The 27,028-nt window shown below is 48.4% G+C and overlaps 1 protein-coding gene and 1 long non-coding RNA gene across 17 annotated transcripts in view; one reads left to right on the top strand and one right to left on the bottom strand.

Annotated features, from left to right (window-relative positions):
- RASAL2 (RAS protein activator like 2) overlaps positions 1-27,028 on the bottom strand; it is a 173,319-nt gene that overhangs the window by 49,397 nt on the left and 96,894 nt on the right. For 12 of the 16 annotated variants that reach the window (XM_064515616.1, XM_064515617.1, XM_064515619.1 and 9 more), the window contains exon 4: positions 3,774-3,880. In XM_064515616.1, coding sequence (XP_064371686.1) covers positions 3,774-3,880 — 107 coding nt within the window. Of the gene's footprint in view, positions 1-3,773; positions 3,881-4,638; positions 4,798-10,634; positions 10,756-22,712; positions 22,741-27,028 lie in introns of those variants that run through there. The other 4 variants (XM_064515620.1, XM_064515621.1, XM_026100982.2 and 1 more) reach the window with 3 other exon arrangements.
- LOC135329001 (uncharacterized) lies at positions 10,349-25,149 on the top strand. The gene is made up of 2 exons (XR_010390122.1): positions 10,349-10,750; positions 11,356-25,149. It is a non-coding gene; the product is annotated as an uncharacterized LOC135329001 (long non-coding RNA).

The raw sequence follows: 27,028 nt of genomic DNA, 5'->3' as shown, positions 1-27,028 counted from the left end.
GAAAAGAAAGGACAAAGCACGAGAGCTCTTATCTCTGCACAGAAGCTTCTTAGGCCGTCTGCTGCGCAATGTCAGCATCAGCAGAATCCACTTTATTCCCATCGGTGGGAGATAAATTGAACAAGCCCATTTGACACATTGGTCCATGCAGTGGTTACTCCTAAAACAGACTATGTTTACAGCTAGTGAGATTATACTTTTCACACAATAATAAGTTTAACTATAATATGCCTTTTCCTCCAGTGCACATACAGGAGGTAGGAAGGCAAATTTCCCAAGCTTTACATGTCCATCCCTTCAAATAAATCCTTCACTGACCACCTCCACTGCAGACATTACTTAAAGATGTCTCCTCAAGGAAATATTCACTTAAAGGCCATTATGCAGTTATGAATCAAAATTCCAAATGCGAAACAAAGGCCCATTAGCTGGATTACAAATCACGGCTGCCTTGTTCTGCGTGAGTACCACTGCCCGGGGTTTGAAGGAAAAACGGCACAGAACACGCTGGAAGCCACTGTCCTCTTGAGAAGACAGTTTTTAAAAAGCTTTTCAGAGAGGCAAAGTTGAAAAGCTGTAAATGCAACTTATTTTGAAAGTCTCAGCATGATTCCTCATCAGTGTGGAAGAAGGTTAAGCTGTCCCCTGTCTCAAGGAGCCTTCTGCTAGAAACCTCAAGCAGTGAGTAGAAAAGGTATAGCACACTTAAGACATCCTGCTAAATTTGGGGATTTTTGCAGATCTAATGATGATAAAATAGGGAGGGATGTTTCTTCCTTTGATTGACATTGAGGCTTTCCCAGCTCTCCGGTGCAGGTAAGATGACTTGGCTGCCTCGTGGAAGTCTCAGATCAGCGGCCTCCAAACAGCTTCGAGGCAAGGTTGTAAGAGTGCCTATAATGGCTTTAAAAATGTTTTTTTGCAAGGTCATCTTTATTTGACAGAGATCTATTGTAGACATTTAGGAAATGGGTATTAAGAGAACTCGTGCTTTTGTTTTTCCAAACACTGACACTTACACTGTAGATAGGAGGCTAAAAGCAGCTGCGGTGTACTGCTGTTTCAGTTATTCTTGATTTTGTTGCAGTAGTTTTGGTTTGAGCTCATTTGTACTCTTAAGCAACCTGACTTTTAGATGCAGCTCTCTCTTAAATAGATCAGAAGCTGACACATAAACAGCATATATAACAGCACACAAATGGATACAAACAGCATATAAATGGACTATTCAGAACAAACCTACAAAGCCAGGAGCCTTGTCCCTCTGCAAAAGGCAGGAGGGTGCATTATGCTCCTGGGTATACAGGTGGCTGGACAGACAGGGAAGCACTATGCCAGTTACATGGGGCAGAAATGCCATCTAGTTTTTGCTGCTTTATGTCCAAGAAAGGCAGCCTGCTTCCTGAATCTCTTTGCCAGAATCTTAAAACCCTAATAAAGTGCCAGGGGAAATGAGAAATATTCTGCAAGGTTTTTGCTTTGAAGAGGAGGGGGGCTAGTAAGTATTAGAGAAGCATTTGAGAAAGATCAAAACATTATTTAAAGATAGGATCAACATAAAAAAAAAAAGCACAAAAATGAGGGAAAACTTAGAAAAAAGGAGAGGTATAAAATAAGCAATACAGATAGTAAATGATTCTGACACATAGCTTGCAGTTGTTAGACAGACTACCACAATACATGTATACATCTAAAGGCACAGCATCTATACTCATGTAAAGGCTAGGGCAATTACTTATAGATGAAGACAAAGAAAATGGAGAACTTCCCATAAATGAAGATGCTAATTGCTAGGACTTCTGAATCTTCTCACAGTATAGAAATCCTCCTGGAACCATATGGACCACAGTTCATCAACAAAATCTCAGAACTTGACATAACAGAATATTCTTGTGATAACTTCTCATATAACTAGAACAAAACCTTTTTTTTCCAAGTATCATCCAGAAAACAAATCACTGAAATGATGGAGGGTACTCAGGACCACACAATAGCTGGGGTTGGCAGGGACCTCTGGAGATCATCTGGTCCAACTCCCCTGCCTCAAGCAGGGTGACCCAGAGTAGGTTGCTCGGGACCGTTTCCAGTTGGGTTTTGAATATCTCCAAGGATGGAGACTACACAGCCTCTCCGGGCAACCTGTTCCTGTGCTCAGTCACTCTCACAGTAAAAAAGTTTTTTCTTATGTTTAAACAGAATTTCTTGTATTTCAATTTGTGCCCACTGCCTCTTGCCCTGTCACTGAGCACCACTGAGAAGAGTCTGGCTCCATCTTCTTTACTCCTTGCCATCAGGTATTCATACACATTGATAAGATTCCCCCCCGAGCCTTCTCTTCTCCAGGCTAAACGATATCTTCCGATACAAATGTTGCCTCAGACGTTTTTCAAACTAGATGAAAATGGATTCGTAGTCTTTCAATAGACATTAGAAGTTCAAATCTTGTTCTGACAATAAAGCCTCCACAAAAAACAAGAACTGTTCACAATGAGAACAGTCAAACATCAGGACAGGCTGCCCAGGAGGCTGTGGGGTCTCCATCCGTGGAGACTTTCAAAACCTGGCCAGAAAGGTCCCAAGCAACCTGATCTAAGTTGGTCCTGCTTTGAAGAGGGGGGTGGACCAGAGACTTCCAGAGGTCCCTTCCAATCTAAATTATCCTATGATTCTAAAAAACGGACTAAATATGGTTACCCAGTATATTTACCACCGACTGAGAGAAGTTAGGAAGCAACCAGGTTGCAAGATAGCCCTTCCCTCTGCTCCCTTCTTTAATTCCAATACACCACGAGTTTATAGGTTGCTTTAGAGACCGCATTTTCTATAAACTCTGACCCACCTTAACCCTTTTATTATTTAAATAGCTGTTGTCAAATCCTTTGTTCATTTATTTATTTTTTTAACAGATGACACAGTGTAGGACTTAAAAACCAAGTTTAGACATGTGTTTGGATTTAAAGTGAGCTACAAAGTATGCTTAAAAGTGATGAATGTTATCTAAAGCAATACAGGAACAATTCTTTTCCCTTTTTTTCTTTTCCCCCTCAGGTTTTACAGGAGAGAGATTTCTTTCCACATAGGGAGGAGTATTAAAGTATATGCAATATTCAAGTTAGATACTTTAAACCAAGAAAAACTGTTGTTAAAAAAATTACTAAGCACTTCATTTTAACTTGAGAGGCATTTGCCCTCAGTCGATTAGAAAGGTCTCTGTGCTCTTGCTCCAGATACACTGACCAGAGATGGACTCGGGCAAGAAAATCCAGACTTGAGCTGAAAAAGTCTCATCCGGACACACAGCCAACCGAACTCAGGGCAAAAGAGGCAAAGAGCAATCAACACGCATGCAGAGATTTCACCAGCTTCCAAGTAAGCCATAAAAGCCATCTCAATTTTCTATATACTTCACTGACATGAAGGAAAAATAACATGCCATCACCTACCTGAAGGAACTTTTTTCCTAGCCAAAAATTGAGTATATAATGCAAACCCTGGCGGCGACTTCAGAAGTATTTATATAGGCTGCTGCCCACATTAATGCTGATGCGTCACTATTTGCAGCTTTAGATCAATCCAGTAGAAATAAGCAAATTACAGATCCACCAGAAATATTACTGGTAATATATAGCAGCTGATACCAACACCTCCTGACAAATTGGAAATACTAACTAAATACTCATCCTTTCTCAGAACCTACTTTTACATGATGATATTCAAACTCCACCTCTGATTCGATGGGAAAAATTGCTCCCTTGCAGGAAAGGCACACTTACCGGCACTTTGAAAGGAGAGGTGTTCGAAGCGTCCATGGAGTTGGTCTTCTCTGAGGTGCTGGTCCCCGAGATGCTCCGTCTGCGAGGAGATCTCTCTGCTGGGACCTCTAAGACAGAAAAGAAAAGGAAGGTGAACAGGCGCAGGAGGGTGGGCAACACTCGGGTTTTACGCTGTATAGGACAGACGCCTCAGCAAAGTTTCAAGTGAATTATGAACTGCTGAATTACACTCACTTATTTTTCTGTATCTGATTTACTTACTAAATTACAACGGCATTTCCACTCACAGATTCAAGGTTATGAATCCGACTTGATTGCAGGCAATTAAAATAAAAAACGCTGGTGCAGATCAATACCCAGAGGCATTTAGTAGTCTATTACTGTTTGTGAGCTACTGTTCCGAAAACTTTATTTATTTATTTTTTTCTCCTACATAAGCTATGCAGTAATTAACAGATAACTGAAAGTGAGACCCAGGGAAGCTCAATTTTAGCCTTGACTGAACACAACTTGACAGAGGTCAAAGTTCAGTCTTAGACGATCACACCGCGAGCTCAAAGCATATGATCGTCAGAAGGCTCCCGACTGCCCGGAGAGCATGACACATATACCTCTGCAGATAAAAAAAACCAAAATAGGTCAAACTCTCCTCGTTCTGGCAATATGACCTTACTGAGATACGACTTTGGCATCCTAAATCCATGCTGGCTGCTCCGACGAGCATAAATATTCATACGAGATGTGCTTATGTCCCATTCTATTGACCGTGAAGTATATGCATGTAAAAACAAATCTCCTATGCAGACACACACATAGTATACATAAAAGTCTTTTTCTATACAGCCAGGTACGCGCGCACGGATACCTTTATCGCAACTGCTGCCCATCTCCAGCTTGATCGCCAGCCTCACAGCGATCCGGCTGCGCAAGCCATCCTTAACGCGGGGACGGGGAGAGATTGCTGCTTCGCAAAAAGTCCATTGTTATCTTCCGAATCGCAAAGGAGAGGCGCAAACGGCGGCTCCGGGCAGCGGCATTTCGGCTCGCGCCGTGCTGCCGGCGGCCGCTGGCCCCGCGGCCCCCGGGATCCGCGCTGCTCGCGGGCGGGCGGGCGGGAGCGAGCGGCTGCCGCGCCGCCCCCTCCGCCAGCCTGCGGAGAGCCGCGAGCGAGGCAGCGCGCGGCGCCCGGGACTGCGGCTCTTCAATCAATCGCTGGGGCTGCACATCCTCATTAGTTACTTTCAGGCTATTAACAGACGCCCAACTGCCGGCTTCCCTCTGCTACGGGAAATCGCACCGTGCCTCCCCATCCGCAGCCGCGGAGCAAAGCGGGGTGCAGAAATGCGCGGCCAGCTGCTGCCGCGAGAGCGGCTGCTTCCTCACAGCAACCGAAGGAAAAAATGGGGGTGGGGGGGGGAAGGAAAGAGAAAAGCCTTCTTCAGGGATAACGTTACCTGCGATGCCTCTGCACACAGGATTTTGATCACGCCAGCGCTGTGGTACGTATCCCCATGGGCGCTGGAGGCAGGAGGACAAAATGGAGCACGCCGGCGGGTAAGAAATCGGGCCCCTGCAGTACTGTACTGCCTCGCACCGTAGGTACTTACCTGCTTTGAAATAAATAAATAAATAAGCAATAGCATTCACTCTCCCAATTTGCTCGCGAGCATCGATGGGGAATGCGCGGCCCCCGAAGCAGAAGGGAGGCCCGCAGCCGGCGCGGGCGAGCGGCCCCCAGACCGGGCAGGGGCTCGGTGGACGCCGAGCGAGCCATCGCCGCCCGCCAGGGCCTCCGGGTCTGCCCCGAGCGGCACCCCCTACGCCACCACCGTCCTCCCCCGAAGGAGGAAAAAGCTTCACCCCAAATACGCGGCCTGGCTGCAGGGGAGGGAGTTTAGGAGAGGTTTTGGGTTAAACCCAGGGAAGGTGAGGCGCGACAGCGGGCTTCCCCGCCTCTCGAGTCCTCGAGAGACGTAACACTGAGAGGCCATCAGTGAAATGAGTTTCGTTGGGTCTCAGACCGCCGCAGACGGGCGCTAAGTAAGGACAGCAAGTGAAACATCCACAGGGGGCTTGCGATGGACTGGAAGTACAGCTACCTTGCCCTCCCGTCCCCTTTTCAACCCTACAAAAAAAGCATCCCCCCAAACAAATGAGCTGCAAACGCCCCTACAGGGCACTGTTAATTTATCGCCTCAGCGGCCTACCTAGTGCCTGGTGCTGGGGCCTCCAAACCTTGAGGCGTCACCACCACGGGAGCCTGCGCTCTGCGAAGAGCCTTCCCCTCAGCACGGCTGAGGCGGAGGCGGAAAACACCCCCTCGACTCTGCGGGCTGCCGCTCGCCACGCTGCCTCCACCTGTCCGAGTCCAGGAGAGACGGGAGCAGAGCGGGGGAGAGCAGCGGGAGGCAGGAGCCCCGCGAGCATCCACGGGGCCGGTGTGCCGCTGCGCAACCCGCGCCGGGGCTGTCACAACTGAGGTCACAGAGGTTTCCATGGCTCCGAAAGGGCCCCCCGGAACCACGGCCACCTGACCCGCCTCAGCGCCCTTCCCCTGCCTGCTGTCAAGGCCCCAAGCGCTGTTAAAACGCCCCCAGTGCAAAACCACCCCAAAGTGCCCCCCAACTCCTTCCAACCCCCTCCGAGCATCTCCATGCCCTCGGCTCAGGAGAAAGGGGCAGTTTCTGCCGGGTCGCGGCATTCACAGAGCAACCAAACAAGCCCGCAATGAGCCTTGTTCCTGCTAAGGACCGCTGAGCAACACATGCTATGCTTGCTTTTTTTGAAAAAAAGCAAAGTTTTGCTTTTTCCTTAATTTTTAGGAGTGTGTGGGACACCGCTTCTGCCCCAAAGAGTTCACAGCCTAGTTTGGAACAGGCACAAGAAGAGAGAGGGATAAACCCTAAGGAGGAGGCAGCAGGGCAGAAGTACATTAAGAAAATACGGCGCCCTTCCAAAACCGAGGGGCTCAGGTCTTGGCTTGAAAGTGCTGGAGCCCGGACGGGGCTGCCGTCGGCAGGGAGTTTTGGGAGACGTCGTACATAGACGTAAGCACTGGGTGAGCGGTTTGCTACGGAGATGCTCTAGCTGTTTCATGGACAGCAGGAGCTGCAGGGCTGGACTCTCGCTTCGCATAGGCAGCGTGCTAAAACTCTGAGCTCGTAGGGTAGGAGAAAACACAAAACCCAAACAGAGCTACCATCTTTTCACTCCACTACATTTTCGTTAGTTTTTTTTCACTGGGAGTTGCTGAGCACCCAGCACAGCGCGTAAATAATGATTCCTCAGATGCTTCTGCGATCCTGATGGTTTGGTCTCCTCCAATTTCTTTTCAAACCCATTGGTTTTGCGTGGTTTTACAGGCGTGAACGTGCATCCGGTGGGAATCCTCAGCTGGCCTGCTAATTAAAATACTTTCAGTCTGAATAAACTACTGTGTCGAGCCTATTAAAAAGGGAGTCCCTAATTCACTTTTACAGCCTTTTAAAAATCAATAAGCATTTCAACAAGTATGAAAATTCACCCTGCTCCGAGGTAATTTCTGATGGATCAGCACGGTGCGCACCTTGGGTACTGTTACGGCACTTGCAGCTTTGGCCAGGCAGAAGAGACCGTTTCTGTCTCGCTGTCCCTTCAGGTTTGTCTCTGAGGGCCCAAGTGACAATGCTGATGAGAAACATCTTGCTGGAGACACTCAGTATTTACTTAGGGTTTCTGCTAAAGAAAATAAGTTCTGCTGAAAATACCTCCCAGCAGGCAAAATTACAAAGAATAATAAAAAGCAGAAAGCAAACGTTAGGAGATTTATAAAAAGCAACAAGAAGAAGAAGAGCTACGTCTGAACAGCATCTTTCAAAGGAGTATTACCTAACGAAATAACAAGTCTCATATGAAAACAAATGAAGGAATAAAAAAAGTTCCTGTTTTCTCTTGGAATAAGCATTCTCTCATTTTTCTCACTTGGGGAGAATTCAGACTTGGGCCCAATGCACAGACCGCTATAAAAAAGTAATTAAATGCCTGTGTAAAAAGCCTAGATTAAAAGCAAACTCGGAAAAAATACGATCTGAATTTCGTGCTGACATCCAAGCGCGTCCTGACTGAGACACACCATGTAAATCCTACAGGGTGTAACTTAATGGAGAAAACTGAAATTTGCTGTGATAATTCTTTAACATTTATTGAGACAGCTAGATAAGAGGTAAAAAAAAAAAAAGACCAGAAGGGATGTCCGAGAGCACTCTCCTAGTCCATGAGCAGGGATTTTCAAAGAAGATACCGTGCTTCACGGGGGATTGAGGATCCAGGTAAGCATCACAGATTCGGAATTAACCTTAAGCTAATCCTGCTGGTGGTAGACGCTTGCAGTAAAAAGCAGGCAGTCGAGCTGAGCCCATTGCAGAAGATGCGCAGCAAACAACCTCAACGATAGCTTAGGTCGCTGAAATGATGTTTTAAGCCATCGAGCTCTCAGGAGTCCACAGTCTCAAAGACAAGACTTAAGAAGCAAAACCGATGAATACGCGGAGATGGCTGGGAGAAAGGGCAAGAGCATCATCGGAGATGTCCGTTTTTAGCTTCCAAGCGTTGACCGCCAGGGTCGCTTTCTGCGGCACGTTCTGAAGAACCTGGATGCAGCATTCGGCAGCTCCGACGTCGGCCGCTGCTCGACGGAGCCCCCGCGCTGAGGCAGGGAAAAGCAGCCTCCAGCTCCACAAATGCAAGCCAGAAGGGAGCGGATGCACATCCCAGCTTCCCAAAGCACCCTCTGGATGATGGGCATGTCCAGCTGAAACAGGAATAGTCAGTTCAAGGTGCCTCTTCTTAACTTCCTCATGCATCCGCCCCCAAACCCCGTCCACCGCTTGACGCTACACGCAGCGGCACGAATTGCCAGGACCGCTGTGCCAACAACGCGCAGCAGACGCAGGGAGCTTCAGCGCAGGGCCTGGAGATGCTGATGGCCTCGTCAGCTCCCAACGATCTTGGGCTGCCCCCGCTCCTTCAGATCGCCTTGTGCTTGCCGCACGGAGAGACTGCGCACACGCAATTAGCGCAGCTCAGCTGACGCACGCCAACTCGCTCCTGCAATGCAATTTGCTCAGAGGCTTATGGCTTAGAGGCACATGAGTATGATATCAATATTTATTATCCTCATTATTAACCGACTGCCTTGAGCCATGGCTTTCAGGAACCATCTCTTCACTCTCTGCAAAAGGGCTGTGAATTGAGATATTCCCCATGAAGCGCTCTTTTGCTCCGGTTAGCGGGATACTCTCACACGTGACGGGTGCTGGGATGCAGCAAAGCTCTCCGGCTCTTCCCTGCTCCCCTCGGCAGGCCAGAAGACCGCTCTGAGCTTCAGCCCCGCTTGCTCAGGACGGCAGGATTTTGCCCCCGAGCAGTAAGAACCACTGTTACGGACACAAAAAGGAGACTCTCAATGTATTGTGGACATCTACGGGATGCCACTGAACCCTAAATGTGGCCCTGGACTACAGGCAGAATTTAGGAACTGGTATCTCTAAGAAAAAAATATTTTAAATAAAAATGCTTGCTTAGAGGCAAAAAAAAAAGTGCTACCCTACATAGCTCACCTTCAAGGCAACATTTGGAGCCTGGGCTGAACGAGCCCTGCCTGGTGCTTCGGGGTGAGGGCCAGGAGACATCCTGAGGATCCCTTAGCATGGAACAAAATGGGAAAGTGCGGGGAAAGGGGGAAAACCAGCGGCCTCCTCAAGAGCAGCGGTGGGGCCCGGCCCACGCATGCCCTCGTCCCTGTTCCCGCTGGGCGCGACGCTCCCAACGATCGCGGCACGCGGCGACGTGCCACCGCCCCAGCAGCCCGCGCGCGGCCTGCATGGGGACAACAACGTCGGGCACAAAACCGGTGTCGGCGCTGGCGGTTGCCTGCTTGACTGACAGCCAAAAGCCACAACGGTGGCAGCTATGTTTTGGGAGAAAAGGTACCGGAGCAAACACAATTCGGGTTAACAGCCCGTGGGAACGGAAAGGGGCACACCGCGCGTCAAGCTGCCCTCCCAACCAACTCGGTACCCAGAAATGATCAGAATCGAACAAATTCTGAGGACAACCAAAAACATGGAGCGACGAGGAATTGTTTACGGGGAAAAGATTGAAAGAACAAAACCGAGCAACAACAGCTTGACAAAGCAACAGCCCAAAGGGAGCCACGAAACGGCAGTCAGCTGCCATGCGAGCACTGCTTAATACCTGCGAGAATCGGGAAACGCTTTAAAGCTGAACTATAAATAAAGATATTCAAAGTAAGTGATTTTCTACTTGAAGGCAGATAAACTACTGTGCAAGCATGCAGAAGCAGAGCACAGTAGTGTTTAATCATGCTTCCTACATTTAATTTCTAGGCTACAGAAGTATCTGATCCTTGGGCTGATTTTTTTTTTTTTTTTTTTTTTTTTTTTTGCAAGTGCAGGAAACATGTCTCGTGAGAAGCAAAACTTGCAAAGTTCCCGCTGGGATTTAACCCGCTCCCGTCGCACGCAGTCAAGGAGCAGACTCGCAGGCAAGCTGGCAGGAACAGGCAGCAGCAGACGGAGCCCAGGGTCGGCACAGCGAAAACGCCAGGCTAGCGGTGACGCTGCCCAGCCCAGAAATGACTTTTTGTCCTCTTAGGATGGCACGTGCCCGTGTACAGCTCGGCCTTTGCCCCTTTGCAACTATTTTAAGCGGCTTCCAAGCGAGTTGAATAATTGCATGCTGTGTAAAAGCTTTTAAGAAGTAATAACGCCAGGTAAGTTTGGGCTGCAGGAGCCCAAGCGCCTGCGGAAGCAGCAAGCCCAGGAGGGGGTCAGAGGGAAGAGGAGCAGCACCCTACCGTACCGGGGAAGGAGAGGAGCCTTCTCTCATCTTCGGCGCTGCTCTCCAGCCACTCGGCCGCGTCCCCGGGAGACAGGAGACTCATCCTCCAGCTGGAAAACTTTTCCATGCGGAAGGCGGTAAGCGAGCGGCGTGGGGAAGGGCGGGGGGCTGCGGGCTCGCAGTGCTGCCTACGCCGAGCCCCCGCGGCCCACGCTGTCCCCTAAATGGGGCGGGGGGGGGGTGAAATTCCCGAGGAGGTAGCAGGTCGGGATATCGTGGATCTGGAGGCGCTGGAGAGGCTCAGCACAATAGCAGAGCCGCCCGGCGCCGGCTTTGTCTGCGGGCTCTGCTCCGCCGCCGCGGCCCGAAAGCTCAGGGGCGACGGCAGCCCCCTGCCCACCCCCGGGCGAGCTGCAGCCCCCGCTCCGGCCTGGCGCTCCCGCCCTGCTGCCGCGGCATCCATGCGCCGGCGCTGACGGCATCCGCGCCGCGGGGGCCCCAGGCCGGCAGCATCCTCGGGAGCGCCCGGCGCGGCCCCCCGGCTGGCATCGCCGCGGGTCGGCGCGAGCGGCGGGGAGCTTAGCGGGGGGCTCCCGGGCCCCGCGGACCCAAACCGCCCCCGTGGGCTGCACGGCACGGACCACGCTTTAAAGGGACAGGCGCCCTTTGTTCAGCGCTGCAGCGCCCGCCACTGCTTTAAATAATTCATACGACTGCCTTTTACATAGACCGCCTTTTACAGCCCCTCTCGCCAAGCAGGGCGCTTGCCGACCGCGACTCAAACCCGGCCTCCGAGAGAGCTACAAACGCATCGGCAAAGCGAAGCGTCAGGCGGCGGCCAGCGAAGGGAGACGAACGTGCTGTCGGGTCCCAGCAGGGGAGAAAATTCCCATTACTACGGCGTGGCAAGGCTTGCTCACGCAGGACAGCACGCACCGTTAGCGAGGGGACATGGGACAGCGCAGGAGCAAAACACCGCAGCTGCCTGCGCAACCGAGCCAAGCGATTCCCTTATTCACCCTGAAAAATTACCCCCCCGCCCATACATACAGAGGGATTAAAAACCAGCATCGTCTTGGAGTTAAGCACACGCGACCTGGTGACGTAAATCTGCCTGGAATAAGAATGGAATTAAAGAGAATTTTTCAGAGAAGGGATTAGGTAGCTATTTTCATCCACCTGGTTGGCCGACGCAGGACAAAAATTTCGCCCGCTCCCTTTGAGTTTTCTGGGAAACACATACGGTGCACAAAACCTCCTGGGTGCCCTTCCATTAAAAACTGGTTTAATTTCCAGTATTACCTATTGATGCTGCAAGTCTCTTGCTCTAGACAAACCAAGGCTAAGTGCATTCGCTTCCCATGACTGCTTACCAACTTCCCACCTTGCACCACGATTTCAAATCGTTCATCCCTTGCAACATATCGCAATGCCTCTGCTAACAGGGGAAGCGTACCAAATATGAAATGCGCTTACTGGAGTATTCTATAATATGAGAATGTGAGAAACAGCGTAAGAAATGGAGGAAGAACTGGCACAAGGTTTTCCGTATGCAGACTCCTCATTCTCCTGTTTACCATGGCCCATGGGGAAAACCCATGGGGAAAAAAAAGCCTGCACAAATCCTTCCCTGCTATCTACCTCTTTCAGTGTGGTTTAATAGCTAGAGAGAGGCCACAGCATCCTGCAGGACAACCATTAAAAGACCAGAAAATTTAGAGCGACTTTTAAATGCAGAAGAACTACTGGCACTTAGCAATATCAAACCCATAAAATTTGAAAATAGAAATAATCGTCACAGTCATCCCATCTGATTTGCTGGAAACAGCCCTAGAACATCACCCAGGGCCTCTCCCCTGTTCGACACCATTTACACATGAAGACAGGCACATCTAGAAAAGAGGCACGCAATTTTAACAGACACTGTAAAGACGCACAGAGTCAGCCTGTAAGCTGTCCCAATGGTTAACAGCACTCGTGGTTAGCCGTTTGCTCCCCGTTTCCAAGCAGGAATTTATCTAGCCGCATCTCCCAACCACTGGGCATCGGTTGACATTCGTACGCTTTAATGCTCTCCATTATCAGACTCTGGTATCAGAAGTCGCCTCTCTGTTTACATCCCTTGCAAATGCCTGCTTTCAATCACTCGCTTAAAAAAAAAAATCAAAGCTCCTCCATAGCATTGATTTTAATTTTGAAACCTCTCACTGTGCAAAAAATGGACAAAACCTGCTCCAGGACTGCAGCAGGGAAGCAGTATCGGTCTCCTCTTAAAGCCTGCCACGGATAGGAGAAAGGTGGTGAACAGCTTCTTAAATGTGTCTTTCTCCATCTTAATGCAGCTCTTGTGCTTTAGAGCTTCTCAAAATCTTTCAAAAAACTGTTGTCTGAATTTTCCAGGACAACCGGTGTTTGAGATAAGCTGCAAATAAGCAAGAGAGGAATATTCAAAACATGCTGCGAGACCTACAGGGGAAAAAAGTTTGCTGAATCCATGCAAATACAGATACAAATTGCCCTACTGACCAGAGAGAAACTATGCAAAATGTGAGATAGATAGTATCCTTTATTGAAAAATAAAGATATAGAAAGGTAGGAGAAATTAGCAAAATAATAAATAAAAATATATATTTCTAAGAAGCTAATCTCTGCCTTGAGAGACTACAGTTTTCCAAAATTAGCACAAGTAGCTAATATAGAACAGCAGGTAAAAACATGAAAAATCTCCCTTAAACTGCTGGGATTCAGCTCCCTCGCTCCCACTTTCCAAAGGCAGAAGCACCCGCAAGGCTGAAAATTAAACCAAACCTTCATGTTTTGGAATCTCTTATATAAGGCAGTAATTTAAAAGGTGTATACATCCCCAACTGGTACCTCTTTATATCACCATCAGTGAATGAGCTTCTGCTCCTTTTTCAGTTGTCAGAAATGTCACCCTCCTACAGCTATGATGTGGAAACCTATGAAGCTAAGCAGCTTTGCCATCCTGTGGATTTAAAAATTACCATCCTTGCTAAGTGAAACTACACAGAAGCACAGGGGCTCAGATTTTGCTAGAGGAATTTTAGTAAATGATAATTCCTAATATATGCATGTAATAGAGCACAGATGCCTTCTGATGCGGATGCTTCGCAAGCACCAAGCAGCAGGAGCGTTATAAATCATAATGTATTAATGCTCTCTGCATGAGGCACTTACAAGAAAAGGAAAAATGCATCGCACTTGCACCGGGGACAGACTGACTGACTGATTGATGGATACTGCTATCGTCAGTAGGCGATATCTTCACAGCAATATACATTAGACATGGTACACCCAAGTCATTCTTGTTACACGGTTTCACGGTTAATTTATGAGTGGAGGAAGACAGGATATTTACGCACTTGAAAAATGAAATCCTCCCTCCAGAACAGTGGCAGAGCGGGCAGCGAGAGGGCAATTTTTTTCACAAAAAGAAGGCAGGCAGAGACATATAAAATAGCTTGCCTGAGGTTGCATCACTAGTTAATGCACAAGAAACAATAAACCTCTGCTTGCCCAACTCCTGGATCAATGTCACACATACTAGACAACACTGCCCACCTCTACACTGGTCCATGAGGAAACAGGAGAAGGTAACTGACTCATTTTGCATGAGGAAAAATGTCAAGCGGTAATAATTTTCCAGTCCTATTCCATGCCATGGCACAGAACAAGCAAGGAAGCTTCAAAAGCAAGTTTTCCGGATATGCCAAAGCGCCCGTTCTAGATGCGAAAGGCTCCATTTCCTGCATTAGATCAGTCTAAGTGCCTAGCTCTAAGGCCAGTCCCGTTGTTCTGGGAAGCAGTATTACGATGTAACAGCCTGAACCACACTCTGATCTAGTTCAAGAGCATCTGAGTGGACAAGGCTGAGTAATTCATTTTACATTACAGAACCACAGCAAAGGGATTCACAGTTATTTTGTGATGTGGATGACTTTTTGTCTTTAGCTACATAAGCAAAACTAGCCCGTAATATCGTGACACCATCCTACGGACAAGCTACGAACAGCTGAACAGAATTATTCTACTGCACTGCAGGTCAGTAGTAGCTTTACCTCAGACACAAGATGTGGATAGTCTTACTGGGGCATGGCCAAGCACACAGAAAGCCCTTTCTCTTGAGGAAAAACTCGATGGACAGTCAGGTCCTTCTTTAAGCCAGTCCATTCTGCTGCGCAAAGTGAAACCGCACTAGCAAATGACAAGCCCACCCATACACGTTATCGTCCAGTGCTTCCTAGATCTCTTAATGAAGTGATTTTAGCGCAGCCAGAGATCTTAAGCGCTCTCGCTCAGCAACTCCTGTCCACTGAAGATGACAGCCTCTACATGCCACAGCACCCATGCAAAATTACCACTGCAAGAGTCCCCTTTACTTCACAGAATCACGGAATGGTTGAGGTCGGAAGGGACCTCTGGAGATCATTTAGTCCAACCCCCCTGATCAACCAGGGTCACCTAGAGCACGTTGCCTAGGATCATGTCCAGACAGCTTTTGAATATCTCCAAGGAGGGAGAATCCACAACCTCTCTGGGCAACCTGTTCCAGTGCTCAGTCACCCTCACAGTAAGGAAGTTTCTCCTCATGTTCAGATAGAACTGCCTGTGTTTCAGTTTGTGCCAGTTGCCTCTCGTCCTGTCAATGGGCACCACTGAGAAGAGTCTGGCCCCATCCTCTCTGCACTCTCCCTTCAGATATTTATGCACATTGATAAAATCCCCCCTCAGTCTTCTCTTCTCCAGACTGAACAGTCCCAGCTCTCTCAGCCTTTCCTCACAGCAGAGGTGCTCCAGTCCCTTCAACATCTTAGTAGCCCTTTGGTGGACTCCAATAGCTCCATGTCTCTCTTGTACTGGGGAGCTCAGAGCTGGACACAGTACTCCAGATGCAGCCTCACCAGAGTTGAGTTAGAGGGGGAGGATCACCTCCCTCAACCTGCTGGCAACGCTCCTCCTAACGCAACCCAGGACACCATTGGCCTCTTGGCCACAACGCACACTGCTGCCTCATGGTCAACTCATCGTCCACCAGGACTCCCAAGTCCTTCTCTACAGAGCTGTTTTCCAGTGAGTCAGCCCTCAGTCTGTCCTGGTGCATGAGGTTGTTCCTCCTAGGTGCAGGATCCTGCAATGTCACTTCGTTGAAATTCATGAGGTTCCTCTCTGCCCATCTCTCCAGCCTGTCGAGGTCCCTCTGAATGGCAGCACAGCCCTCTGGTGCATCAGCCACTCCTCCCAGGTTTGTATCATCAGCAAACTTGCTGAGAGTGCACTCAGTCCCTTCACCCAGGCCACTGATGAGTAAGTTGAACAAGACCGGACCCAGTATTGACCTGCGGGGGACACTGCTAGCTACAGGCCTTCAACTAGACTCTGCACCACTGACCGCAACCCTCTGAGCTCTGCCATTCAGCCAGTTTTCAATCCACCTCACTGTCCACTCATCTAGCCCACACCTCCTGAGCTTGCCTATGAGCATGTTATGGGAGACAGCGTCAAAAGCCTTACTGGTCAAGGCAGACAACATCCACTGCTCTCCCCCTATCTACCCAGCCAGTCACCCCATTATAGAAGGTGAGCAGGTTGGTTAAGCATGATTTCCCCTTGGTGAATCCATACTGACTACTCCCGATCACCTTCTTTTCCTCCACATGCTTAGAAATGGCATCCAGGATGAGCTTGTTCCATCCCCTTTCCAGGGATGGAGGTGAGGCTGACTGGCCTGTAGTTCCCTGGGTCCTCCTTCTTGTCCTCCTTCTTGCCCTTACTTTCCAGAGCAAACACCAACATCCTTCCAAACCCAACTGAGATCAGAGATGTTGATCTAGATGCCACCCGGGAGGGAAGGAGAAGACAATTTCCTAAATAACAATTCCTGGGGCAGTAAGGAATCCAGCATCAGTGATGACTACGCTCGCCAACAGTCTCTCAAGATAAATAAGGGCAGGAAGGCTCAAAATGAAGATGAACAAAACTAACCTAGAAGTACTCTAGTGGCTGTTCCTACTTCACCTTTAGGGAAAGTGGGTGGCAAGTCCCTACCACAAACACACAACTTAGAAATAGCTGAATACATAAGTCTAGCCAGGGGCCTTTCTCAAACAGGATTCACTTAGGTCACTTTACTTAGATGCAAAGAACAACAGTGACCAGCACAGAGATCAGCTCGTGCTCCCCTTGCAATGTAAAGGGATGGTATCTGCCTGCCTGTATGGGTCTAATCAATGCTTCAAAACCTTCTCCTTAACAGCAGGGTATGTCTTAAGAGACCCACATTTCACTGTGCTTCCTTGCTGCACATAAACTATTTTGAGTACAGCAATATCTTACTATTATAGACATACCTTTCATGTTAAAAAAACAGCTGTCGAAGACCTGCGAAGTGACTTAGGTAAGGAGCTTAATTTTAAACTACTTTTAAAACAAGACTTTGACTTTTTCATATTTTCCTAGCCTTTGTTGCTACTGAACATGCTAATATGGCAAAAACAAGGCTGTCTTTTTTTTAGCAGACCCTAAATCCCTCTCTAGATCCCAGTATGGTGTTTTCCTGGCAGTACTGAGGCAAGACTGCAATGGTGTAAGGGCTGGAGATGAATCCTTCCAGCCGCTGACTGTACCTGACCACAACATAAAGTTTTGCCAAGTCTAAGACTACTCACCCCTATACTTTTTTTTCTCCTGGACGTACTTATTAATGAAGAGATGCCTGAGGGGAGCAGAAAGCCTGGGAATCAAACACATTCGTTGGGGATCAACCTAGAAAAAGTGAGATACGTGAAACACCACAGAACCATCATGCTGCCCATGTGCAGCAAGAAAGGAAGATGCAGCCTTAAATGATCTTAAAAAAGAAAAAAAACCCACAAAAAACAAAAACCCACAAACACGCTACTGTAATTGAAGGATAAGCATATTATTGGTTCTTGGGCATGTTAACTCTAAACAAGCCAGTTCCAAGAATCAGAAAATCTAGCAATAGGAAAGCTGCACTACTGCAGGTCAAGCCATCCTGTTATCCCTGTCCGTGTTCCCACGGATGAGCACTTCGTCTGCGTTACAACAGTGACCTCTCGGAGCATCGGCAGGAGTATTGCTACGGGTAAGAATCGCTGGATTTTCATAACTTCACTGATGAAGCAACCACGTACAGTAACTCAGTTACATTTTCGTGCTGAAGCCAACTTCAGGTACCCTTAGGATAGCTGAGGGATTCGGCCAAGTTATGCTGCTAGCAGTATGGGAGCTGGTAAGTATCTATTAATGACTACTCTAAAAACACTAAGCTAATTTAGTTCCAAATTAGGGCCAAGACATTATTTACAGAGTCATCCACCCCATGGTGTCTTTGCAAACTGTGAGCCATATGCCTTATGTAAACAGACATCTTGTACTGAAGTATGATACATCCGGCTATATATTTAACAACTAGTATAGAAAGACTACTTAATTTCTGATGCCAGCAGTCATGCGATGACTTTTTTCCCAGGAATGTGTTTATGAAGAACACCTACATTCTTTCCCTCAAAAAAAACCCAGGGTGTTTAAAAGAACAAACAGACTCAAAACATCCTGAAAATACTGAACTGTAATAATAAAATACATAAATAAAAACGCACAACCCCCCCCTCCACCCCAAAAAACTTTTCCGTATTTGCCAACCACAAAGATTAACAAGGAAGCCCTTGCTCAACAACATGGTGAAAGTGAGGGCTTGAATGTTTAAGCCTTTTTTCTATTGTTAAAACGGGATTTTTGAACTATCATCTTTAGTAAAAATTTTATATATACTCTTAACACTAAAATTAAGAAGAAAAAGCCCCAAAAGAACAGATGAATAACATAAGAGAGTTCAGCATTTGAGGTCTGATCCCCTGTCCTGAGACCAGCTGCATCACCTGCTTCACAAATCTGAAGATCCAGCCCAGAAGTCCAAGTACTAGAGCTTTTCCAATTTTTAAAGCAGTAAGAAAGAAGGACGAGAAGCAGTTTTTGAACTCTGATACCAGGAGGACCGAAACCGCCAGCGTCTCAAACGATACCAGCGTTACAGTGCTTTTCTGAACAAGAATTTCCAAGGAACCCAATCTTCAAATACAGCTTCAACACGACAAGGACAAAAGTTAACAAAAACCCACGAGCTTGTTCCCCCCGTCCCCTGGCTTGCCTCTCTCGGGCAGCCCACAGAAACCAAGCTCTCTCCATGCCGGGAAGGCCCACGGGCAGCTAGGCTGGCTGTATTTCCACGTCTCTGGGGTATTAAAAAGAAAAAGAAAAGAATAGAGGGAGAAAAAAAAAGAAAAGTGAGGCAGTAACCGCCCAGACAGACACACTGCTGGCAGGCGGCTCGCTGAAGCACCCTTTCCTCCCTGCCCCTAAAGACACAAAAAACAGTGCTTGACCAGCTCAGGTGCAGCCCCACTATATTTTACATATGATCTTAAAGTCCCTTGGGATTTTAACCGTTCTAAATCATTATAAAGGAGCCTCATTAGAAAGACAAATGAGGAGATGCATTTTAACATATGACTGATTTATCAGAAAATATACTAGAAAACCATGGAAAAAAAGAGGTCTTTTAGCTAATTCCTAGCAAGGGAACAGGCGTAGTACACAGAGGGGGCAATGTGCACGTTCTTGCTGTCTGGGAGGACACTGGCCTGACCCTTTGCACTGCACGACACCGGCTTGCTATGAGCTGTCAAAAGGAGAAAATAAGCAGGCGAGCTTTGGGAGAAAGAGGGCAACTTGCAACTAAACAATTTCCAAGCTGCTGTTGGGAGAGCAAAGCACTTCCCCGCGAGCGCAGCAGTAAAGCGTGGAAAACGAAAACACCTTTTCCTGCTCCCTCCGCAGGCCAAATGCTTTGCGCAACTCGAGCCCTCACAAACGCTAGTTTTCCCCAAATTCAGAAAAAACAACGCAAGTAACTGATTCAGGCAGTTGTGCTGGAATACCCCTGCCCGCCAAGCTGTCCTCTACCTCCTGGCCCCCTGCTCAGCCCTGGGCACACGCTTTCACCCAGAGCAGGGAGGCAGCCAGGAGCCATTATTCCTATTTAGACTGTAAATTATTTGGGTGAGACGTTGTTTCTGTCTGTGACGTCTCCAGAAACAAAAACCACACCAAACAGTTCAAAAGATACCTTAGCAACTTTGAAGAAAACTATTCTTCTGAAAAAAACTAGGTTTTGCGGAGAGACCCCTGGGTGCGTCCCACCACTCGCTCAGCTCGCAGCACTCCGGTGACGCCAGCAGAAGACCCACGCAGGTGGCTGCAGAGCATTTCGGGAAAGCGTTCGATGCCATCGAGCTGTGCTATCGTACTGGCCGAAGCTGCCGGTCGGATGACGGAGGCGTTGCCGCACCGTCCCATCGGCTGACCGCGGGATTGCTCACCCTCTCCACGGGCGCCTGCGTCCAGGCGAGCGCCGGCTCTCGGGAGCGCTCCCACAACAAGCCCAGCGTTGTTTCCTGAACGAAGCGAGCCTTGCGGAGCGGGGCGGCCGGCGCTGTGCCAGCCGCGAGCTGTATTCCACCCCCAGGTCACCGCTCGCTGCTTTTAAATGTCAACAACCCCAGAGCTTTGCCAGCATCGCCAGGTGGGAACTGAACTCTTCCCGCCCTGCTGCACGACTGGCGCAGACTCAAAAGAAAGTAATTCAAAACACCTCTAACACCAGGTAACAGGACACAAAACCACCGGCTGGAAACTTTTAACGCCCGGCAGCCTGCAAGCAGGCAGCGTGCGCTCACCGGGCGCAGCACGGGAGCGGGAGCGTTCGGGAGAGCGCGGTCACGGCCGGCAGCCCCGTTGCCGGCCCTGCCCAGGAGTCGGCCCCCTGCCCTCCCTCTCCCGCCTCCGTGCCACCTGTGTTCGTGGGAACCCCGGGCTGATCTCCGCACCTGTACCAAAATACGGCGACTGCCAAAGCCCCAAGGCCTTTCCAAACACTGGAGATCGGTGCAAGAAAGGCAGTAGAGACGCTTCTTCTTTTAACCCGTTTCCAAATGAGGGACCAAATTTAGTGGTGACGCGAGGAAATGCAGCAAGATAGGAGACAGGATAGTTTAGGGAATTTTTACAAGGCCATACTGTTACAAGGCCACTCCTGTTAAATCCCCAACACGCATATTAAAAGCTTGTTGACCATTTAACGTTTGGCGCTGACAGCGCTGAAACGGAGCGGTGACGGCCGCTGCACCATTTGCTTGCTGACTCCTTGCGCAGTTTGCCTCTCCCTCACTACAAGCAGTGACCCACATACACAGAAAATTAAACGGAAGGGGATCACTGGGTCTCCTTTCCACTGCTGGCCCAGTTTCGAATCCCACCATTATTAGCTCTCCTCAAGAACATTTGTGCTGTCTGATACCAATTAGCCAAGAAAACCAGATAAAAGAAAGTATTCCCTTTACAGAAAATTAAAGTTCTGAAAAGGTACATACCTCTACATGCTAGAAAATGCATCCGTCTCCTGATGCCAACGAGCCATTTATAAATGCCATCCCTCAGCTGTATTTTGCTGCTTCACACAGGTCTTTGACTTCAGTGTTATATTAAACTAACAGCTGGTGGGAAACTTACTCCCAGATAACAAAAAACAGCAACGAGCAGGACAAGCTTTGGTATAATAGAACACCCCTTCCTCCTGCTTACAGCCAAATAATGAAGCCGATTTGTTCCCATGAGCTTTAAAGAGCCATGACAGATCCTTTTGACAGAAGTTATCTCAAGTATTCATTGGGATCGCGCGGCTTTCCCCTCCCCGCCCATCTCCTCGGAGAGCCAAAGAGCCCGCAAAGAGCATCAGATAAAGCCGGGGCAGCACGAAGCATCTGCGGGGAGATAAGCTGCTGCTCCCGTCTGCCTGCCGCAGCTCCCCACTGCTGCTGAACCGGCCGCTTTCCACTTCTCTACCACCTTAATGGGTTAATCATATGAAAAAGCCCAAGAAGGGATGGGAAATGTTCTCGGTAACCGCCCCAAGATCTCCTAACTGGAGCTTGGACAGGACTGGGCTGTGCCACCGCGAGCTTTTCTGGTTAGTTTGCTAAGAGTTTGCTTGTTTGTGAAAGAAACGTGTTTGTCCCCAAAAGCTAATGCAGAAGGTTTTCATTTTCTGATACATAATTCAAAGGCAGCTGCAAGGTGAGCTGATCAGAAACAGTCTCTCCAAGTTCGCAGACCAGGGGGCTCCCTGGGCAGCAGGCGAGGAGGGACAGGACTCCATCGCTGGTACCTCCTAAAGGCTGTTTCCAAGGCAGGAAAAAGTGAACTCCGGAGTTTCTGTTCCTGGAGTCCTTAGGCAACATTTACTCCTTTTGCAGCTACTGGAAAATGTCTAACTGTATCAAAAGGCACTAAATTTACACACTGCCCAGCTTGGTATCATTAACAACACATCTTAAGGCAAAAGCTGCTAGAAAAGCAAGCAGCGTTAGTAAGGCAACGCACTGGATATTTAAAAGAAAGCAAAACCCCTTGCTTTACGAGCTGGCTTTGGTCGACCACCGCGTGCTGGCAGGCAGCAAGCGAGGCTGGCCACGGCACAGGCTGCAAACGCCGCGGCGTGCCGGCCATGCACGACCGCCGACCTCTGCTCCCCGGCGTGCCCCCGTGCAGAAACCCCGCGGGGCGTACACACGCGCGGGCACCGAGCTGCGCCGGGCAAAGGCAGGCTTTCAGGTGGGGGAGAAGCAGCACGCCTAGCGATCCATGCAGCGATAAACTAGTTTGTCAACTTTAAGAGCCAAAACAACAAAAAAAGCACCTGGCTGTTTCTCCTCTCCCTGTCTACCTGAGGTCTCGCAGGGACACGATCGTGAGCTGAAAAGCATCCGCGTCGCACTTGGCCATTTATCGGGGGAGCGCAAACATCTCCAAAAAAACCCACCTGTGTCTAAAGCTGAAAAAATGAAGAGTACACGCAAGAAGGAAAACCTGAAAAAACAGATAAAACCCCCCAGCACTTTCTATTTGCTTTAATAAAAGCACACTTCAAAGTCACTCACCTCCAGGGACCCCCCCCCCCGCCCCCGGCTGCCCAGCCCCGCGGGCCCCCAGGGACCTTACCTGTGCCCTGCATCCCGCGGCACCGTCACCACCGCCTCTACCATGATCCCGGCAGTGCCGGAGCCGGCGCTGGGCAGCGAGGCGGGCGCCGCGTTTCGCCGGCCCCGGCGAGGGTGGGGAGAGCGGAGGCAGGCGGGCGCGCAGGGGGGGCGCGTGGCCCATGCCGGCGCGGAGGCCGCTTGGTGATTTCCAGCGGCTGACGCCGCATCTGAAAGCAGCCGGGTGGAAACTTTAGAGGCTGCTACCACTGCACGAGCCGGCCGAAGCAGCCAGGGACTGCAAAAAATGAGCTTCGCCAGCTGCAAAGGGGCTGTGTCTCAGCGCGGCTGATAAAACCGTGCTGCCTTTAAAGATGTTCCCTGCTTCGAGCATTTCTACACTTGCGGCAACGCACAGCAGCAGAGCGCCCTGCTTGAAGAAACAACGAACGTTTGTCTCTTTGTATCCTGAGCTGCCTCTTTTTTTTTTTTTTTTTTAAATTCATACCATGATTTCTGGCTTCTGAAAGTGAACCAAAAAGGTGGCTTTTTCCTCCTCTCTTTTGCTGTTTATTTTAGCGCCGTGCCCAGAGCTGGACTCCCAGGTACAGCATTGCTCTAGGGCGAAAAGACAAAAGCTGCTCTTCAAAGGCGCAGTGAGAACAGAGGGAAAACCTACGTGTTCTGCCTACGCTCGAGTGCCACGGCCGGCACGCGCAGGCGGCAGCGACGCGAAGCCGCTCGGCCTCTCGCTCCGCGGGCCGAAGCTGCCGCCGGCAGCCTCAGCACATCCCTCTCACTCCGGTTTTGCTGCCTGTTTGCAACAGGCATCCTCCAGCTCGGGCCCCTTCTCCTCCAGCACCACCCGCCCCGTCTTTCGCCGCCCCACGACAACAAACACCAGCAGGGCTAACTGCGCCCTCTCCCTCCCACGCCGAGCGCGCAACTACGCGCGCGGATCCGGCACAAAGATGGGCACACAACAGCAGGTCGACAGCAAAAACCCCAGCCCTGCCCTCCCCCAAAAGCTGTCACGGCAGCGTAACAAAACGAGCAGCCCTCCTAAAAGACAGATTGCTTTGACCTGCTGCTTAGAAATGTCTAATTACCAGAAACAGCAGGACTAAAGGGTCTCATGATCTCAGCTGAATGAGATTCCTCAAAAAAAGCAGGAACGGCTTAAGAACGACTGCAATCTCTGTTCCCTCACCCACCCCCCCCCCCGCCCCCCCGACGCCGTGGTAATTACAGGGAGCGTTTCACCCCCGCGCGCTCCGCCAGCGACATCCCCAGCGCCGCAGAAAAGCATCGCTGCCGAGGGTGGAGCAACCTCAGAGACCTGCTGCACACCACGGAAAGGCGGAAAAATTAAGGACTGGGACGCCAGAGTAAATCGGGATTTCCCTTCAAAGGGTTCTAACGTTTTCGTGGGCTTTTTTAAGTTTGCCTGATTTTTCTTTTCTGGTTTCTGTTTCCACATTCTAGCTTTTTTTCCCCCCCATTTCTCATCATTCACATCACAATCCTCTACTTTTCAGCAGGTTCAAAGAGAAGGGTTAAACTTTGGTTCCAGCTCAGAAACAAGGCCATTATCTGCCTGTTCCTTCCAGACAAGCAATTTCTAGCGACTTGGTAGGTTCAGGTCTGGCATCTACTTTTATCGACCCTAAAATTTTCTGTACCAACCTGGAAACACCACCACCACCACCACCACTAGATTCTCAAAATGCCACAGGAGCTTCCGACTTCAAGGAAATTTATCTTCTGAATACTTGGAAAGAGAGAGCAAATTAGGAAAGCGTTTAAAAAAAAAAAAAAGCAACCAAACTGCACAAATATTTGGAAATATTCTAGAAATCTATCCAGTTTCTTGAAATGCGAAGTCTCGGAATAAAGATTCTTCCGAAAAGACTTTGACACTGCTTAAAGACGACCACAGCCCCCCAGTAACGTGACCTGTTGTTCCAACAACCAACCTCTGGCAAACGTAACGTTCTGCTCCCCCTAAGAAAAAAGGGCCTGACGAAACGGAAGAACAGGAGGTCGGCACCCTACATCTGAAGAAAAACTTCCTTGCTTGTGAGGCACCTACCCACGCTGCTCTGGGAAGCAGGGAGGCCACCGGGAACGGTGACAGCTTCTCCCTCCAGAAGCTGCTGCAAGAGAAAGCTGTTGGCAACAGCACAGCAAAGGCACCAGAGATCAAATAAATAAGACTTGGATTATTTTTTTTAAATCTATGTTTTAAATGTAAATCCATTTCTTTTAAAAATTAAATGAGAGGTTAGCTTCAGTTAAGGTCCATCTGTCCTATGATTTATCTGACCTACTCAAAGAGTATTTATTGGAACGCTATGCTAGCAGAAGACTTAAAAATTGCCAAATAATGAGTGGAGGAACATTTAAATAAACTTTTAAATAAACATTCTAAACATTTTAATAAACTTTCTCCTAACATATCCAGAGTATTCCGGATAGTTTGATTTTATCTAAAAAACCAGTTGTCATCTGCATTTAGCAAACTTTCCAATACCTATGCTTAATCAGTCTTCTGCAAATAATTCACAAATCAATCTAAAAGTTAAGAAACATCATTAAGTTTTCTAACAAAATTAGAGTATTGAGAATCTGAATACATTAAATCGTTAATAATATTGTACTGTGTGCTGAGTACAACTTCTTCATTACCAAAAAGCTCTAAACTTACACTTTATGGGCCCATATATTGATTATCTTTCCTTCAAAAATATGAGAGAGAGAAGCAATGCAATATAATAAAGGCATCTCTGTAGATCCTCTTCTTCCCACAAAATTCCTGATTGCTGACAGTATAGAAAATGGCAGCATTTTCTCTATTTTTCTTCTGCTCATTCGGAAGTGTCATACGGCCTTGGCTCCCTCTTAGAGACTCCTTAGTATGCTTTACCACTGGCAGGAATAAAACATATCTTCCAAAATTTGGAGTCCCTAAAATTCCTCCTCCACAGAATCCCCTCCAAAACAGCACAAAAACTCAAAAGTTCCTTAAATCCTTCCTGTTTGTTCGTGGTTACAACAGTGAACACCTTACCCTCAGTGTCAAAGCAAAACCAGAGCGCTAGTCAAAAGATAATCTAAAGAGATCAGCCTGAGGAAGCTCCATTGGGGTTTCCCACCCTTGAGTCCCAAAACCCCCATGATTCTGCCTGTGGGAAACATTGCCCAACATCACCTACAGCCCAAGGGTAATGACGCTGCCGGGAAGGCAAAGCACTGCGGATTACTTGCACGTCACCTCTGGGTCAGCCAGGTTGGTGACCACAGCTCTAGACCTTCCTGCTATGGTTTTAGCCCAGACACAGCACACACTAGTGAGAAAAGATTGCGAGGAAAAAGTCACATGAATTTTTGGTGTTCTCACTGGTCAGATCCTCATCTAAACTACATGTAACTCTTTGCGGGGCGGGAGGGGGGGGGGAAGGTGGCGAGTCAAGTAAATGTTTGGAGTTCCACCTGAGACAAAAAGGTAGAAAAAATGCTCTGGCTCTTCCCTGGGTAATGCACAAGATAAAGTAGCCTCAAATACGCATCACGAATTATTAGCCTGTAGCCAAAAGCACTTTAGTGGACACCGAGTTGAATCTTAATGGGCAGTAATCACTGCTAGCACATCGTCCTCTCCATCTCCCAGGCTTCTTTTGGGAATCCAGGATTTGCCCACAACATCGAGGTGCCTGTTAGGAGAGTTTATGATGAACTCCACTGGAGTTCAATAGCCTGCTTTTCCTCTGTGGCTTTATTATTTTTCTTTTAAGTAAATTATCTCTGCTGTGCTGCTGAAACATTTTTGTCTGTTTTGCAGATATAATCACAACTATAATTCTTTCCTCCCCTTGTGCTATGAAAGAGTCATCAGTCACGAGAAGGGTAGCAGGTTAGGAAAATATTCAATATACACTTGAATAAGTCTAATTTAACATCTAAGCCACCTCGTAATTATGAACTTTTTTTTAATGCAGCCATAAAAAGTAGTTACCCAACAGGAGGTATGTCACTGCCCCAGCAAAGTGTAAATAACACAAGATATCACAGGAAGCACGGAACACTCTGCTGCTTTTCTTTTCTTTTTTAATTCCGCTTGCTTACTTCCCAGAGGCATAGCAAAGACTAATTAGCTCATGTTCATAGAGCATTTTGAAGATGTAAAGTGCTACGTCAGTAAGCACCGCTACTGTCTGATGGAAAACACATCTCCTGAGGTCTCGCATGGAAAAATCAAATATATAACTGACGATGGATTTCTTGCCCTGTTGTAGTTTTCTGAGCAAGTTCTGCCACCTTCTTCGACCAGTACCACAC

The sequence above is a fragment of the Dromaius novaehollandiae genome, chromosome 8, assembly GCF_036370855.1.
Source record: "Dromaius novaehollandiae isolate bDroNov1 chromosome 8, bDroNov1.hap1, whole genome shotgun sequence".
NCBI classification, from domain to species: Eukaryota; Metazoa; Chordata; class Aves; order Casuariiformes; family Dromaiidae; genus Dromaius; species Dromaius novaehollandiae.
This window is presented reverse-complemented; position numbering and strand designations above follow the sequence as displayed.